We start from the raw sequence: 15,257 nt of genomic DNA, 5'->3' as shown, positions 1-15,257 counted from the left end.
GAACGGTGGCTGTCGTCCGAAGGGCCGACGCGACCAGCTTGCTGTCCGGCCGAGAAGGCGACGGCGCTTGACACCACCTGAGTGGCCCTCGAGCGTCTGTTGCGCCGCGCCCCCGTGGCCGGAGTCCCAGAGCCTGACAGTGTTGTTCGCGCGAGAATATGGTTTCCCGAGGGCCCGACGCGACCAGCTTTGGCCGTCCGGAGAGGAAGGAGAGCGGCGTTGAGACACCACCCGAAGTGGCCCTCGAGGCGTCCGCAGCGCCGCGCCAGTGGCCGAGTTCCCAGAGCCGGACGGGTGGTTGTCGCGCCGGAGAGTGTGCCCACTCGAGGCCGACGCGGACCAAGCTTGCCGTCCGGCGAGAAGGCGACCGCCTTGACATCGCTCGAGTGGCCCTCGAGCGTTCTGCCACGCCGCGCCGGTGGCCAGGTCCAGAGCCGAACGGTCTTGTCGTCCGAGGCCGACGCGACCAGCTTGCCCGTCCGGCGAGAAGGCGACGCCCTGAACATCACTCGAGGTGGCCTCCTGACGAGCGTCATGGCACGCCAGCGCCCCGTGGCCAAGTCCCAAGAGCCGAACCGGGTACTTGTCCGTCCAGAGGCCAACGCGACCAGCTTGCCGTCCGGCGAGAAGGCGACGGCCTTGACAATACCCGAATGACCCTCGAGCGTCTGCCGCGCCGCGCCCGTGGCCGAGTCCCAGAGCCGGACGGTGTTGTGCGAGAATATGTTGTCCGAGGCTGATGCGACCAGCTTGCCGTCCGGCGAGAAGGCGACGGCCTTGACACCACTCCAGTGACCCTCAAGCGTCTGCCGCGCCGCGCCCGTGGCCGAGTCCCAGAGCCGGACGGTGTTGTCGAACGAGGCCGACGCGACCAGCTTGCCGTCCGGCGAGAAGGCAACGGCGTTGACACCACCCGAGTGGCCCTCGAGCGTCTGCAGCGCCGCGCTCCACTCTTTTTGCACTTTCGGTAGCCTGGCGATCCAACTAACCATCTGCCCTTTAAACTGTTTCCGAACTAAACTCATCTCTGGTGCAAATACCAGAGCTGAGCTATATATTTGAAGAGGCGCATTTTCAATTATTGATCGATTATTAAGGGCGAATCGTTTTATATCGTGAATAAACGCTTTTAGATAGGGACTTTGCTTAGCCTTAACCAAAATTTAGTTACAATCTCTCTATATACTTCGACTGTTACTTACTATAACCAAATTCTCTAAGCAAATTATCGCAAGTACGCCTTCAGAAGTCTTCCCTATTAAGCTAAGGGCCTCGAACCAGTGAAGTAAGTGCTCCCGCAAAAATACATCTACCCGCCCGTTATCAATAAGTTTGGTCTCGCTCTTCTGAAGATGTTGCACCCAAAAACAGCATGCATACTGAAACTCTGCAGGCAGGCGCTGCTCTATCCGGTCGCCTTGAACATCCCTAGCAAGGGCGCCAGGTGCACGTAGACCGCAAATATCTCTTTCGAGCTTGTCAGACATAAGCCGTAGACAGCTGTCGGCTAGTACTCCGTGTGCTTCTTTCTCGTCCACCCACAGTTGTGGGTCTTGACATCTTTCTTTGGCAAGGAGGAAGTCGCGGAATGAAGGGTGGAGTAGCCGGATAGGGTAGGATTGACTGTCGGGAACATTTAAAACAGAATGTAGGTGACGCAGCCATATCTGTATTGTCTTGACATCTTTATATAGAAGCCTAGCGATGCAGATAGCAGAAAGGGGGTTAAAGAGAAGAACGATTGCACCAATAGTTAGCCTAAATATTGAAGTAAACTGCTGTCTCTTCTCAGGGCTTTTAATGCTCTTTAATGGATGCTCTAGAATTTGAGAATACATCTTGTCGAGATGCACAGTTGGGGATTCGTCAGTAGTTGTTGTATTGCTACTACTTCCTTGCAAGGAGTTATGTGTACTCTCGTTCGGAAGAAGAAGGCGAAAGATGTCATCCGGGGGCCAGTGCTTGCCTTCTTGCTCAATGAATCGACAGACTGTTGCAGCATAAATAAACAGGCCTTGAGCCTTAAGAACCAGGAGCTTAATATTTTCCTCGCCCGGCCAGCCAACCGGTAAGTCGTCGGACGCATTTCTAATTTCTTTCAGCTTGTGCTTCAAGAAAATTGAAATATCGTTGTTAACGATAATCGGCGAGATCTGGTGGAGGGCAAGGTCTCGATGTAGAATCCCTGGCATATTACGGAAGCCAAGCCGAATCGGGGTTTCTGGTCTACTAGTCACGAAGACTCGCAACCGGATAGGATTAAGCGATTTTGCCTCTACAAAGAGTTGAAGAATTCCTTGGACGTCTTTATCTCCGTCACATTCGTCCAATGCGTCAATAACAAGGATCAACGGCGATTGTTTTGAAGTAGCCATCCACATGGAGAGCGGCTGGAGGATAAGGTGTTTCCATTGGTCGCGGTGACTCTGATTGGCAATATCGTTGCGCTCAGCTACCGTAGTATAGATATGCTGTTTTAGAGCAGGTGACGTCTCCCCCAGCTGCACAGCAATAGTGGTAAAGAACTTGCCAGCGTGACTTCGATCTTCCGTGCCCCTAGAGAAGAAAAAGCTTGCCCCGAGACGTTTCTGGTCATAGTATTCACGGGCGATTGTGCGGGCGATAGTGGACTTGCCAGTGCCGGCCATGCCGTTCAGCCAAAAGATGCAGCTTTCGTCATCTCCATTAGTCCATGCCCTAATTTGGTTGAGGACGTCGACTCGAGTGTTTTGGAGGCATAGAGGGTCATGCTGTTTGTCGCGAGAATTGAAGGCTGCTTGAGTAACATATGGTAATACTTTGGGTAGGTTTTGTGGTCCTAAATAGATGGTCAGCATCTGAACTAGCCACCGACTCTCCGATAGAACCTCAAGACGTACCTCTGAAATTTACAGGTCCTCCTCCCGTATTGAACGTATTTCCAGCTAACAAATTTCCGGTCTGAGTCTGCAACGGCCCGTGGAACTGGTTGACAATTTGTCTAAATTCTCCGCTATGTCATAAATATACACATTAGCCACTTAGAGCCTCAAACAGTTTGTGTAGGGAGCCCTTCACTGTCTAGTATACAAAGGCGACTGAGAAAGACTAAGCCTGACTTGGAACAGTAAAGGCGCTAACTTACTCTACTATGCTGCTATCTGGCTCATGGAGCCTCTTGATGCCTGAGGGAAACGGCTTTGTAGGCGGGTTGGGGGTCCTGTTCATGGTTGACGCGGTCGCGGAACTTTGATCATTCGAATGCTTGCCCGCGGGGGTTTCGCGGCCCTGTTGAAAGGAACGACGCATTGTCCCGGACGCGCCTTGCGCCAGACATGCACTCCGCGATGGAAATATCTGGATGGTCACGTTAAGATGGCCTTTGGACCTTACAAGTGTCACCTCATGAAGGCTAGAGCGACTCTGATTAAGGTTTTGGAAAGCTGCAACACCTCAGCCGTACGAGGTGGGCTGCAGGCCGTGTTTCCCCCCGACAAGCCTCTGAGGTGCTGGACCAAAAATGTAGCGAGGGTCAATGTTCCATATCTTGGCGCGTGAAAAAGTGCCACTGCATGAAGGCCTACAGGAAATTCTCAGGAACACCGTGTTTGGGCGCCTGGTTATCATCTCGAGTAAGCTAAAATTGCAGTGCTAAGCTGCCTGCGCTCCTGTTATTCACTTGTCACCGGAAAGCTTGGCACTGATACAGCAACGGCTCTATTGAAGTGGCCTTCAACGTACGGAGTTAAGGGCGGTCTAACTTAAAAACGGCAAGAAAGCCGGCAAGGCGGAGTTTGCTTGTAGAACCGTAAAAAGGGCCCCAAACCACAATAGGTCCATAATTGATGCTGTGTGTTAGCACGACATGAATTCGCACGAGAAGGGTGCGTGTATGAAGGACATTTCATCTAGCTTGTAGCCATGCACGGGTTATACAGAGATATCTTCTTAAACAGTTGAGCACCTAGATGGACAACATTGAAATTTCCACTCGATGATCCGCTATGCCTACTCATTGTTTTGATAAATTCGCATTCCTGAAGTAGATGCCTTACTATTCGCACTTCTCCCGAGCAAGCTTTACTTTTTCCTACTTCTTGTATTCCCGCTCTTTTGCGCCTTTTTAGGCGGCTCAGTATATAAATCGTCTTCGTCGTCGTCCTCACTTGAAATAGGAGCTGCTGCAGACGCCGCTCTTCTAGGCATTTTCCCTTTCTTCCTTTTCCTCCTTCCATCCAAATTCTCCGCTCCATCAGCTCCGTAATCTTCCTCTTCTAGCCCAGCCTGCCCAGCGCCATTGTTACCATTCAACTCATCCTCCGCCACACCCGCACTCGCCCCCTCCCTCTCTCTCAACCTCCCCAACGCCCTCCCTAACCTCTTCCCCGCCGGCTTCCCCCTCCCGCTCCCACTTCCCCCCTCTCTCATCCTCGGCGCAAACGCTCCCGCCCCAACACCCCCCTCAAAAAACCTGGTGATATTACTCTGCGTGCCCTCCTTCTCCCTGCGATTCATATCCCTAATAACCGGCACCAGCACCTCATCCGTCCGCTCCCTCGACCAGCCAATACTCTGCATGAGGAACCCCCTCAACGCATCCAGATCCGGCACGCCCCACACGAACGGCTGCGGATCCGGGTCGACATCCGGCGCCGTATACGCGGCCGCGACGCGGGGGTCCGGGAATGTCGGCGGCAAGAACAGCTTCGCGGCGTTCGCGCGGCGGAAGCGACGACGCCACGGACTCACCTTGTCGGCGTCTTTCGGCAGCGCGCCGCTCTGCACGCGGGCCCACCAGTCGCGGAAAGCGTCGAGGGACGCGAATTCGCTGAGCATCTCGAGGGCGGTGACGGGGCCGATGCCCGGGATGCCGGCGGTGTAGTCGCTGCCGAGCAGCTGGGCGATGGCGATGAGCTTGTCGCGGGTCAGCGAGAACTCGGAGGCGAGGTCGGAGAGCAGGTAGCACTCGACGAATTTGGCGGCGTTGAACATGTTTTTGTACACGCGCGTGCCGCCGAAGAGGAAGGTGTCGCTGTCGTCCGTCACGATACCGTCGACGAGGCCGAGGCGCACGAGCTCCGCGCATTGCGCTTCCGCTTCCATGGGCGCGGTGATGTAGGGGAGCCCGAAGAGGGTGAGGAGTTGTTGGCATTCGCTGACCATGGTTTGGGTTACTTCGTCGGCGTCGCGCCGGTCTTTCTTTTGCTGCGTGCGCAGCTGGCGGAGCTCGGTGTCGAAGTCAACGGGGATGGTCGAGGAGGGGTTTAGGGAAGAGGCGAAGCGTGCGTGCTCTGAGGCTTCGGCTGCGAGTGAGGCGAAGAGGGCGGCATCGTCAGGGTCGGAGTAGATGTCAGAGTCTGAGTCGGGAATGTCGACGGGGATGGGAGCTGATACATCGTCTTCATCAGGCTGAAGAGCAAAGGGGGTTGTTATAGTTTCGTGCGCTATTGTTATATCTTCAAACTCGGGAGACGGTGATTTTGATGCTGATGCTTTTTGGCCGACCACTGTTCGCTTATCAACTGTTGATTTTCCATTGCGTTGGACCTTTGCTTCGCCATCACTCTCAGACCAGTCGATTGACTCGTCCTCGGATTCATCTGCGGCGTCAGGTTTGGGAGGTGATGATGCTTGAAGCGCTGGACTCTTTTTCGTCGCTGGCAGTAGTGGTGGTGGTTCTGCTGTAGTTTTATCCGCAACGTCTCTGGCTCGCGTTTCTGGGTCTTCGACCAAACCGTCCTCCATCTCTGTATCACACTCTTTTTCATCATCAGATGAATCAATAATGACCACCTCTTTCGACTGGCTCCGGGGAGCATCTAAGTCAATAACTTCATGAGTTTCTTGCTTGCGTAGACTTGGTGGTTCTTGAAATTGATACTCTTCTTCTAAGGCTTTTCGGTCTCTTTGGCGATCTTGTCTCTCTTCTTTCTGAGCTGAAAGATCTTTTCGTAAATCACCAGCGAACCATGGCGGTAACGGCTCGCCTGATTTCTTCTTGAGATCCTCGACGTCCTTCTCGAATCCACCGGCACTTTCCTCAGCAAGCTTCTGCATCTTCTTCTTGCCAAGAAGAGAGCTACCCAGGTCCAGCTTCTCGAACGGTAACGGGCCGTCGAATCCAGATGCTTTTGCAGCTTGAGATGCTACTGGCTTTTGCGTAGGCGCTATAGTTTGAACCCTAGGCTTCTCCATCTCTTTTGGAGTTTGATGAACGGCCCTAGGCGCCCGCTTCGATTTCCTTGACTCTAATAACGCAGCTTGTAGATCAACATCGTCTCCTTCGCTGTCGCTAGCTGCAAAAGGGCCCTTGGGAGCAACTTTGTTACTCCGAGAGTTTGCCATACGTGCGATAGCAAGTCCAGATCCGTTTGCAAATGGCTTACCCTCTTCAACACGCTGTTGCTGAAAAACTTCTCGATAATCGTCCTGATCTTCACTATCTGATTGCTCCGGCTCTTGTTCATCCTGTTGAAGTGACATTGCGATTGCACGTCGAAGCTCTTCCTCATCTTCGTCTGATGCACCCTCTTTTAGATCCTCGAATAGGTCATCGTGGCCGGGAATATCGACGTTTTCCCATACACTATCATCGTCATCATCTTCATCTGCTAGGAAAAGGGACTCTGAATCCTGATTGACTGGCTTGTGTTTTGTGGATTTTGGTTTCCTCGTAGTGCCTTGTGCACGGGATTCATAGAAAGCGCGTCGCCTTTTTGCCAGTTCGTCCGTAAGAGCATTCTGTGGTCCATTCTTCTGAGTCTGCAAAGGGTTTGGCCTGGGAAGTCGATTGAGCCCTTCAATCGGAACATCTTCAAATTCATTATCGTCCTCCCACTCATCATCTTCGTCTTCATTGATTGGCTCGTGTAATTTGTCTACATCGATGGGCTTACTTCTCTGGCCCTCGTCCTTGCTGGTCACCACTCCCAAAGCCCAACCACCTTCCACACCGTCATTTTTGACCAAGACATACTCCCTGCCCTTCTCTCCCGCAACTCTTGAGATGCCATTTACTCCAAACATAGCGTCATCCGCCATCCCATTGATATTCATCAAGCGTTGTGTGAGCTCATTCCGTTCCCGGACCCGCTCGATCTGGAATCTTGAGAATGCCATACGGTCTGGGAACATCGTATCTAGCTGATCCTTCGAGTATCCCATCCTAAGCCTACTCCTTAACCTGGCTGCATTTAGAATATTGTACCGATCCGAAGCGGGTAGACTGATGAAGAACGGGCTATCAAAGTCGATCTTCGAGAAGTCATAGACATTGATGTCCTCCCCCGTGTCAAACTGCCTCGCATACTGCTCCAGCTCCTCCAGCGACATAATCCTAGGATCATTCGGCCCGCCCATCTCCGCCAACGACGCATCGAGCTCAGGGAGATGATACGCATCCGTCTTCTTGAACTTGCGATTCTGCGCGCGCTCCTGCGGCGTCATCTGGATCTCCTCGGCATAGACCAGATTCTCCGGCAGCGGCTCCTCGACCTCGACCGGATGGCGCGCCGCGTCCTTCCTCCGCTGCTCCTCCTGCTCCGCCGCGCGCTGCATCTGCAGCGCGAGCAGCTTGCCCGCCGTCCTCACGGCATCCTCCCTCCGCCCTTCCCTCCGTGACTTCCGCGCGCTGATGGTCTGCCGCTTGAGCGCGGGGGCGCCGCCGTCGAAGACGAAGACGGGCTTGATGCCGATGAAGAGCAGCTTGCAGATGCGGCGGAAGAAGCCGACGATGTGGCTGCTGCGCAGCGCGTTTCCCTCCTTGTCGCGCACCGCTTTCAGGAACTGGTAGATCCAGATCGAGGCGTCGACCGCGAGGCGTTTCTTGTTCAGCGTTTCGATCTTGATGGGCCGCGCGCAGGGCTGCAGGACGGTCCAGAGGCCGGTGACTCCCATGGTGGCTTGGTGGGTGTGTAGGCCATCGGCTGGGTTGTGAGAGGTGCGTCCGGCGACTCTCTTGTGGGAGAGATTGGAGGTTGGAGGATGGTGGTGGAGGCGCGGAGGTCGGGATGGCCGCCTTGTGACTGCGCGGAGGTTTCGCGAGTTAATGCGGCCAAGAGACTGACGCGTCGGGTGAGTTTTTCATTGCTAGGCCACTTCCCAACCTCTGCCTTCGGCTAGCTCTAGAAAATATCAAGTTGGATATTTTGATATCTACTGAACGGCACTTGCTCGGCATATATTAGGTTTATAATACTCGAAATGCCTTTACGCGTTGCTTGCGAACGAACAATTCTGGCTGTCAAGAGCTCGTAATAATATCATAATTCGTAACTAGTAAATTTAAACCGAGGAAGCCTGTATATAGTTAATTTCCTACTTTAAGATAAACGGTCTCTTTGCATCTCGTTGTAAAGCGGTTGGTGGGTTCAACTCCCGCTTCGAACAACCTTCGCGATTGGCGTAAATACAAGGGGATAACATGAATGGGTCAGACGCCCCCCCCTGCTAGTACATGTCAAGAAATAAGCGTCTAAAGTAACATAGCGGGACCAGGTTATTTTGCTTACTATACTAGCAGGGGGGGTGTCTGATTTGCAAATTAGATTAGTCAATTAAAATACGCAATGTGGCAAAATGCGATTTTTGATTGGGGCGAATTTAGCCGTCCTGCTTTAGCTAGCACACCCCGGTTAGGCTGGTTAGTGGCGTTTTGGTGGACGGCAAGGCGCTGGCAGCTTGCACTGCAATCTTAGCGTACTCGAGGCGGCCTAACCCAGCCTAAGGCTACCCACTAGTTAGATGACGAATATTTTCGCGCAGACTTCCAAAGGGCAATTCGGGTATATATCAGTTCCCAAACACTCACGATCCTTTCAGACGTTAGTTGCGAGTGCCGGCTACGTAGCATGATGATTGAGGCCCTTGAGCAGAGATAACTTCTGAAAGGTATCTCTGCATAAATTTCTTTGTAATCCTCATAACCACCAAGCAAAAACCAATCAGAAGACTTCAAAGTCCAGAGAAATCACCGCAAAATCCACTCAAGCCCACCACCATTCTCTTAATCATACTCTTCTTCCCTTAAACCGACCATCCCTCTTCATTCTTCCACCCACCTCGTCAGCGCCTCCAAATCCAACCCCACCGACTCCTCAACACTACCCCTCAACAGCCCTCTAACCCCTCGCCTCCTCGATTCCACAAGCACCACGACCTCAACCTCCAACTCCTCAACATCCACCTCCCCAATCCCCGAATCAGCCTACCCGCGACGCAGAGGATCTGCGCGCGGGTCGGCGTACCTCTTCTTCTCATGCAACCCCACCCGGAGCCGCCTTCGCCATTCTCGCCTTCTTAGACACGGGGCCAGAGGCGGATGGTAGCTTAGCCTTAGCCTCAGCCTCAGCGCGCCTCTTCACGCCGCCGCGCGTACGCGCCGCGATGGGCGGGGTGCGCGGCGCGGCATCCCGCGAGGGCGTCCCGACGACAGATGCAGCGCGCGCTCGCCCGGCCTCCACAGACCGCGGTCCCGAACCCGCGGCGCGCGGCAGAGACACTGACACCGGTCTCCCCAGCCTGCGTGCGCCTGGATGCTCGGCGCGGATGCGGCGGTAGGCTTGAGAGTCGATGGTGCCGAGTTGGCGGCTGGGGCCGGGCCTGGGCGGCGCGCTGGGCGTGAAGCGGGGTGGGGGTCCGGGTGTTAGATTAGGATCGGCGGGGGAGTAGTCGTCGTCATCGTCGTCGTCGTCGTCGTCTGGGATTGTGGTAACGTCGGTGTCCGGGTCTGCGGCCGTCGCTTTGCCCTTGCCTTTGCGGTCAATGGAGGCGGTTGTAATGAGCGAGATGCGGGTGAGGCGCGGGAGGCGCTTCTTTGGCACGCAGCCCCATCTGGTGTGTAAGTGTAGATTTTGTGCAGGGCGCGGTTTAGGTTGAAGATGTCGAGTTTCTCGTCAAGGGCGTCTAGCTGCGGAAAGGGTTCTGAGTGTGTGAAACGTGTGTTGGTTTCGTAGCATGGAAGTTTTCGCACATTTTCACTTTTATATTCAGGGACATCCGTAGCGCTCCTTCACGTGGTGTCGGCGATCGAGCCGCCGGTAAGGTATGACAGCAATGGATTAAGCAGTTTATTAAGGAGGAAGGGTTTCCTATTACGATTAATGAGACGCCGGAGGTAATAGTTGACGTGTAGAACACTAGAAAATCTATATACAATTAATTCCCCATACATTTAAATAACCTCATATTTTGATGATGCTTGGTATGGATATGAGCGAGGAAGCCGCGTTCCCTGTTGATTACTATGACGCGCCCACGGTAAACAATGGTGCCTGCGGAGTCACCGACGCATTAGTGTTTGCGAGCTTATGTAATTCTGCACTTTACAAATACCTCTGAGCGACAACCAGATTCTTCATCCCACCGTAGCCACGAACACTCCACATCACCCACAAACTCCATCACCGCGTATCAACGTATTAGCCGTAAAACCTCTTTGCCGATATAACAGACACTATGGCGCCTGCAAAACCTACGTTCTCCCCTGTTTGCACGGAACCATTTGTCATTAGCGCAGAGTCAAGAATCCGCCAACTGCGAAAGTTCCTTTCGTACAAGTCACAGGAATATCAGAAGAAGAATATCTTAGCCCTTATACACTTGTACGAAACTGGCCAATTAGCTGGGCCCACAGAAGAGACCATTTGGATTTTCGATGGCAAAGTCGTTGATAGTGAACCTGATAAGATCCCTCCAGGATCAGCCGTTTGGGCCGAGGTTTGTCTTATCTTCATTTTTTGTTATTACTTCACTGACTTTAATGCTTAGGAGATTGCCTATCAACTTATACAGACCACTCAGACAACTCAGTAGAACCTGATGATAGCAATAGCTATCATGACTACCTGTTCGTGCCGCGTATGTTGATCCATGGTTCCAGATAGGTGGAATGTCATGCTACCGAATTCAACTGTTTGGCGTTTCGGTTGTCTAGACCAGAGAGCCCAGATACTACCGCGAATCAGACCTGATGATACTAGTGTAATAAAATCGGGCCTTCTGGTGGGGGTTATGAGAGTTATCTGAGGCCGCTAAAAGGTACGCACCAGTCGGTGTGCTGGTGGATGCGATATATGTAGGCATATCCCGTGCGCCGTTGAGAAAGGCGTACACGCAAGCGAACCAACCAGAGTCTCTATATTGAATCGAGTCTTGGCGAAATGAAGCTGTGGATTTGATCGACGAATTAAGGCTCTAAATCATTATAATAAAGCTCAAACTTATATATAATTGACTCTATCGTGTCGTAATTAAGTTAAGGTGTTCCTGCTAGCAAGGTACTTCTTTACAGAGGGGTATATTGCATAGAGCACAGCCGAATTGTGTTCTTGGAGGACGTGTTGATATTTCGGTGTTCGCGCACGGGCCTCTTTTAGTGTACTCGACGGCGCATGGGATAGCGGCAATATGCAAAGTATTTCGGCTGATGATTTCTGTACATCTAGATAACGCGGCCATTTTCATCTATCCTTCCTGGAAATTCGCCATGTGCGCCGCGCTTGCCGCGCTTCAGGTTCCGGAGTTGGCGGCGTAACGACCGTATCGATGTTAGGCTGGTTCGGAGTCGATCCCTCCAACTCAGCCTTCTGAACCTGATCCGGGCCTTCCAGCTCAGGAAGCTGAACGTCCCCTGCAGGCATCTCGAAAATAGGCGCAACCTGTCCTTCCATTTCGGCAATCTTGACATGCTCATGACCGGTGTGCAATTCAGCATTGCCATGAGAATCTCCTCCGATTTCATGTCTAGCGTTGTCTCCATCAAGTTCGGTTTTTGGACCAGCACTGCCACCAAGAATTTGCGTATCCTCGCCTTCAAGCTCAGATCTCTTGTACGTGGGATCAGAACGTCGCTTCTTGTAGCGGCGGTGCACGAGGAAGAACGCTACGCAGACGATTATGATGACTGCGGCAGCTCCGACAGCAATGCCAACCATCGCGCCGGTACCAAAAGAGCTCTTGGTAGACGTTGATGTCGGTGTCGTGGAATTGGTTCTGGTAAGCTCTGGAAGAATCGGAACAATGTTCTCCGAGACGGAGGAAGCCGGATACAATGCCTGAGACAAGTTGAAGTAATTCTGATCATAGTTCGCGGAGAGATATGCACTCTGCATGAACGCGCGTCCCAACACGTACTGCGAGTCATCCGCTGCTCTTTTTAATGGGAAGTATAGTGACGATGAGTTCCCGATATAAGCAGACGTGGCTGTTTGATAGAAGTTCCAGTATGGCATTTTGATTGCTACAGATGCTCCTGTCACTTGTGGACCAACATTGAATATAACCTCGGGATTTTCCTTCAGTAATGAGTTGTGCAATGTGCTATTCATCAAGTAAAGCTCCGTTACGTTATCCCAAACTAGTCCAAAGGCCTCTTCGAATAGCTGACAGGAATCCAGGGGCAGCCAAATGTGAGCAATCATGGTATCAATGTAGGATATAATACCGGCGTTCAGCAGCGGCTTATCCGTGATGTTTGTCGTAATACTTTGGATAGCCACTTGAAAATCCAGGGAAATATCAGCTCCGAATGGGAAGGTTACGTTATTTGGCTCAAATCGGGTAGAGTCATATCCTCCAAGTGTAAGACTTCCGAAAATTTTAGGTGCAAGATTGTACGCTCCTGCCGTATAAGACCAAGAAATACTGGGGATTGGCGTGCTCATAGACCTCAGACCTTGCATGAGACTTGGTTGCGGATCGTTGAAGCTGGAAAAATTCATAGGGCGAGGGTCCAATGCCAGCATTCCAATGTAGAAATCTTTGGTAGTAATGCCACCGATGACTTGATTGGTAACCGAGGGAAGACCATCCCCTTTCCATCCCAGCTGAATAGTATCATTGCCATACAAGGCAGCTCCGCTATATCCAAGACGGTTTTCCAGGTAGAGCGAAAGGTTGTAAAAACCGTTTTGCGACCAAGTGCTGGATGCGTTCCTCTCATACCAGAAGCCCCGGTCGCTATAGCAATTGCTCCCGTCTGATGCGCCACAAGCTTCTGGTAGGACAACCAATGTTGAAGATTGGTCTAGGGCAGGTAAAACTCGGATTTGTTGCGCCGGTGTGCCAAGCTCGATTCGAAAAGAAGACCATGGGCCATCATCTCCATCCCTTGATTTGAAAGTTAGCCACGCCTCGATCTAGTTGCTCGGATAGGTTCGCTCACCAATACTGACTAGCAGGAACGCTAATCGGCTCCCCTGTTGTTGTTTCGTTCTCTGCGGAAATAGCGAAGGGCAGAACGGATATGAGAAGCACGACGAAGAAAATCCCAAGCCCCATCCTGCGCAATCAGGAATGACTACACGGCGAAAACGACGGAGCATTGGCATGAATGCTGAGATATCATCGCATTGTGAAAATCATGGAGAGAAAATTGGAGGAGTGATCCTGAGGGAAGGGAGGTGTTGGATGTACAAATCACTCGCAGATGCATCTGCCGGGTCATTTGCGGGTTGCATGGTCCAAATACAGACATCGATGGAGCAGAGTCCAGTTGTTTCAGGCTTCACATTGGTCGGTTTTGTCAGGGGGTGGAGATGCTGGGGTGGTGTCGTCGAACCACAGAAGGCAGCTGGATTGCAATCCAGCATGGCTGAAGGCGCATAGTATAGATATTTGGGCAAGGCCTCCCTGTTGCATGGTGCGGTAGAGCCTCTCAGCGAGGGAATCTCCCCAAAGCGCTGCGTTAGGCTTCAGCTGCTGTCAGCAGTAGCGTGGTAAGACAGCTCTCGATCGCCATTGATCGGTGCCTCACCAACCGTAGCGGCGCGTTGTCATACCGGACACCCAGGGTAAAAGCGCGTCTCGAGATGGGATTTGCGGGAAGTCATCTAGAGGGGGCTTGAGTAACAATGCAAGGGGTTTGCGTGAGGTGCCCAGTAGGGAAGGTCGCGTTTGATCAGCCTCCACGACGAAACGCGAATGCAATGTGCATTTAACAGAGGCACAGCCCACGACGGTAACGATATGCCTTAGCATATATATAGACGAATTTAAAACTCGAGATTTACCTACTACCCACGCCACCCTACTTAGCAAGCCGCTGCGGTTCCTTCGCTCGCCAGGAAAACGGCTCGAGGCTCCTGCAGAGCCACTCACAACCGTGCACCCTCGGGCCTCTCCGCTCCGCAAGCCCTTCGTGGCTCTTAAATTGGGCACATGCGCAATAGCAGAGAGTGAAATGATCTTACCATGGCAATTCCGTGTCTAACATCCAAGGCATATCATGGCTCTTGTGAACCTTGGAAAGTTCTAAGGTGACTAGCCTCAGCATCACTAGCATCATCACATTAGCAAACATATCTCCGCGCAACCCTGGATCTCCGTGAAATGGTTGATATACTGATTGCTTTCCAAGAGAAGAAACTGTTGCGTGCTCCGCTCTTGTGTAGTTCACCAATCAGTGGTATGTAGTACCATATATTAATATTGTGGCTCCTAGTCCAATTGAGAACATTGCCCCAGTCCACGCACGGGAAGACGCATCCATCCAGATCGTCAGGTTGTCTGTTTATGGCCATCCACTACGTAGATGCTAAATTCGTTGGTGGCATGCTCCCCTAGCCAAATTTTTTTTGGCTCTTTCTTGGCTTCAGGAAGAAGAAAATTAATTTGTTCAATCGAAGCCATCGTATCGTTAAGCATAGAAAGAAAGTAGCGAACTGCTGCTCCGAGCTATCATCACCGGCCGGCCAGTTCTCTTCAGAGAAGCAAAAAAACCAATGAATGGTATGAGTGAGTAGTTTGCTAATAATAATAATGTCAGGAACAAAAAAAACCAAAACTAAATGAGCTATTGCTCCTTTGGAAAGCCGCTGAAATAAAATAAAATCTTGAATAAACAGCATAAACTTGAGCTTTCTCGACAGCGCAAGGTCCTCCCGTCTCTGCATGCCATGGTTCTTCCACCCAACGTCTGAGGCTGATCGCCCCCACTTTCCTGCACCTCACATGCCTCCAACGGCTAAAAGGAACGATCACCACGTTTTTACACGCAGCTCAAACATATTTACGCTTCAAAAATTGATCCTCTAAGGTGCTCTACCTTTCAAAGAATTGCATTCTGTTGTATTAATATCTAACAAGATGTGACATTTCGTGTAGGGAAATACCGAGGTCTTGGCCGCCTATATATCTCTTGAATACGACGTCGCAACCAGTGAACATCACCAGAACCGACGATCAGCTAACCACAACTCCAAAGCCCTGTCGAAACCGGGGAACAAGGAGGCTGAGCGCAACATGGTTTACAAACCAGGCTCGTTCTTCAGCACTATGTT

General features: G+C 51.9%; 5 protein-coding genes across 5 annotated transcripts; 1 reads left to right on the top strand and 4 right to left on the bottom strand.

Moving 5' to 3' along the window:
* Positions 1–608: 608 nt before the first annotated feature.
* Positions 609–3,455, bottom strand: K441DRAFT_624980 (uncharacterized protein; the record flags this gene model as incomplete). Its single annotated transcript, XM_067646095.1, has 4 exons — positions 3,125–3,455; positions 2,880–2,992; positions 1,203–2,818; positions 609–1,151 (listed from the first exon to the last, which is right to left on the bottom strand). Coding segments are annotated over exons 1-4 (2,436 nt in total), but the record flags the coding sequence as incomplete, so codon positions are not given.
* Positions 3,456–3,891: 436 nt separating this feature from the next.
* Positions 3,892–7,971, bottom strand: K441DRAFT_702005 (PIN domain-like protein). Its single transcript, XM_067653383.1, has one exon. It carries the CDS (start codon positions 7,873–7,875, stop codon positions 4,060–4,062), a length of 3,816 nt encoding a protein of 1,271 aa, XP_067510411.1. The 5' UTR covers positions 7,876–7,971; the 3' UTR covers positions 3,892–4,059.
* Positions 7,972–10,154: 2,183 nt separating this feature from the next.
* Positions 10,155–11,235, top strand: K441DRAFT_650440 (uncharacterized protein). The gene is made up of 2 exons (XM_067647030.1): positions 10,155–10,250; positions 10,312–11,235. Exon 2 carries the CDS (start codon positions 10,435–10,437, stop codon positions 10,744–10,746), a length of 312 nt encoding a protein of 103 aa, XP_067510410.1. The 5' UTR covers positions 10,155–10,250; positions 10,312–10,434; the 3' UTR covers positions 10,747–11,235.
* Positions 11,236–11,438: 203 nt separating this feature from the next.
* K441DRAFT_531286 (acid protease) lies at positions 11,439–13,257 on the bottom strand (the record flags this gene model as incomplete). The annotated part of the gene is made up of 2 exons (XM_067642197.1): positions 11,439–13,086; positions 13,142–13,257. 2 exons carry the CDS (start codon positions 13,255–13,257, stop codon positions 11,439–11,441), a joined length of 1,764 nt encoding a protein of 587 aa, XP_067510409.1.
* Positions 13,258–14,362: 1,105 nt separating this feature from the next.
* On the bottom strand, positions 14,363–15,022 carry K441DRAFT_6742 (uncharacterized protein). Its single transcript, XM_067650725.1, has one exon. It carries the CDS (start codon positions 14,868–14,870, stop codon positions 14,538–14,540), a length of 333 nt encoding a protein of 110 aa, XP_067510408.1. The 5' UTR covers positions 14,871–15,022; the 3' UTR covers positions 14,363–14,537.
* Positions 15,023–15,257: the final 235 nt, after the last annotated feature.

Source organism: Cenococcum geophilum (genome assembly GCF_001692895.1).
Source record: "Cenococcum geophilum 1.58 unplaced genomic scaffold K441scaffold_1, whole genome shotgun sequence".
Lineage (NCBI taxonomy): Eukaryota > Fungi > Ascomycota > Dothideomycetes > Gloniales > Gloniaceae > Cenococcum > Cenococcum geophilum.
The sequence above is the reverse complement of the archived record's forward strand: the minus strand, read 5'-3'. Positions and strand labels throughout refer to the sequence as shown.

Excerpts from the sequence above, each read along its gene's own strand:
- K441DRAFT_702005 (XM_067653383.1), bottom strand. The coding sequence starts at position 7,875 with ATGGGAGTCACCGGCCTCTGGACCGTCCTGCAGCCCTGCGCGCGGCCC.
- K441DRAFT_650440 (XM_067647030.1), top strand. The coding sequence starts at position 10,435 with ATGGCGCCTGCAAAACCTACGTTCTCCCCTGTTTGCACGGAACCATTT.
- K441DRAFT_6742 (XM_067650725.1), bottom strand. The coding sequence starts at position 14,870 with ATGCAGAGACGGGAGGACCTTGCGCTGTCGAGAAAGCTCAAGTTTATG.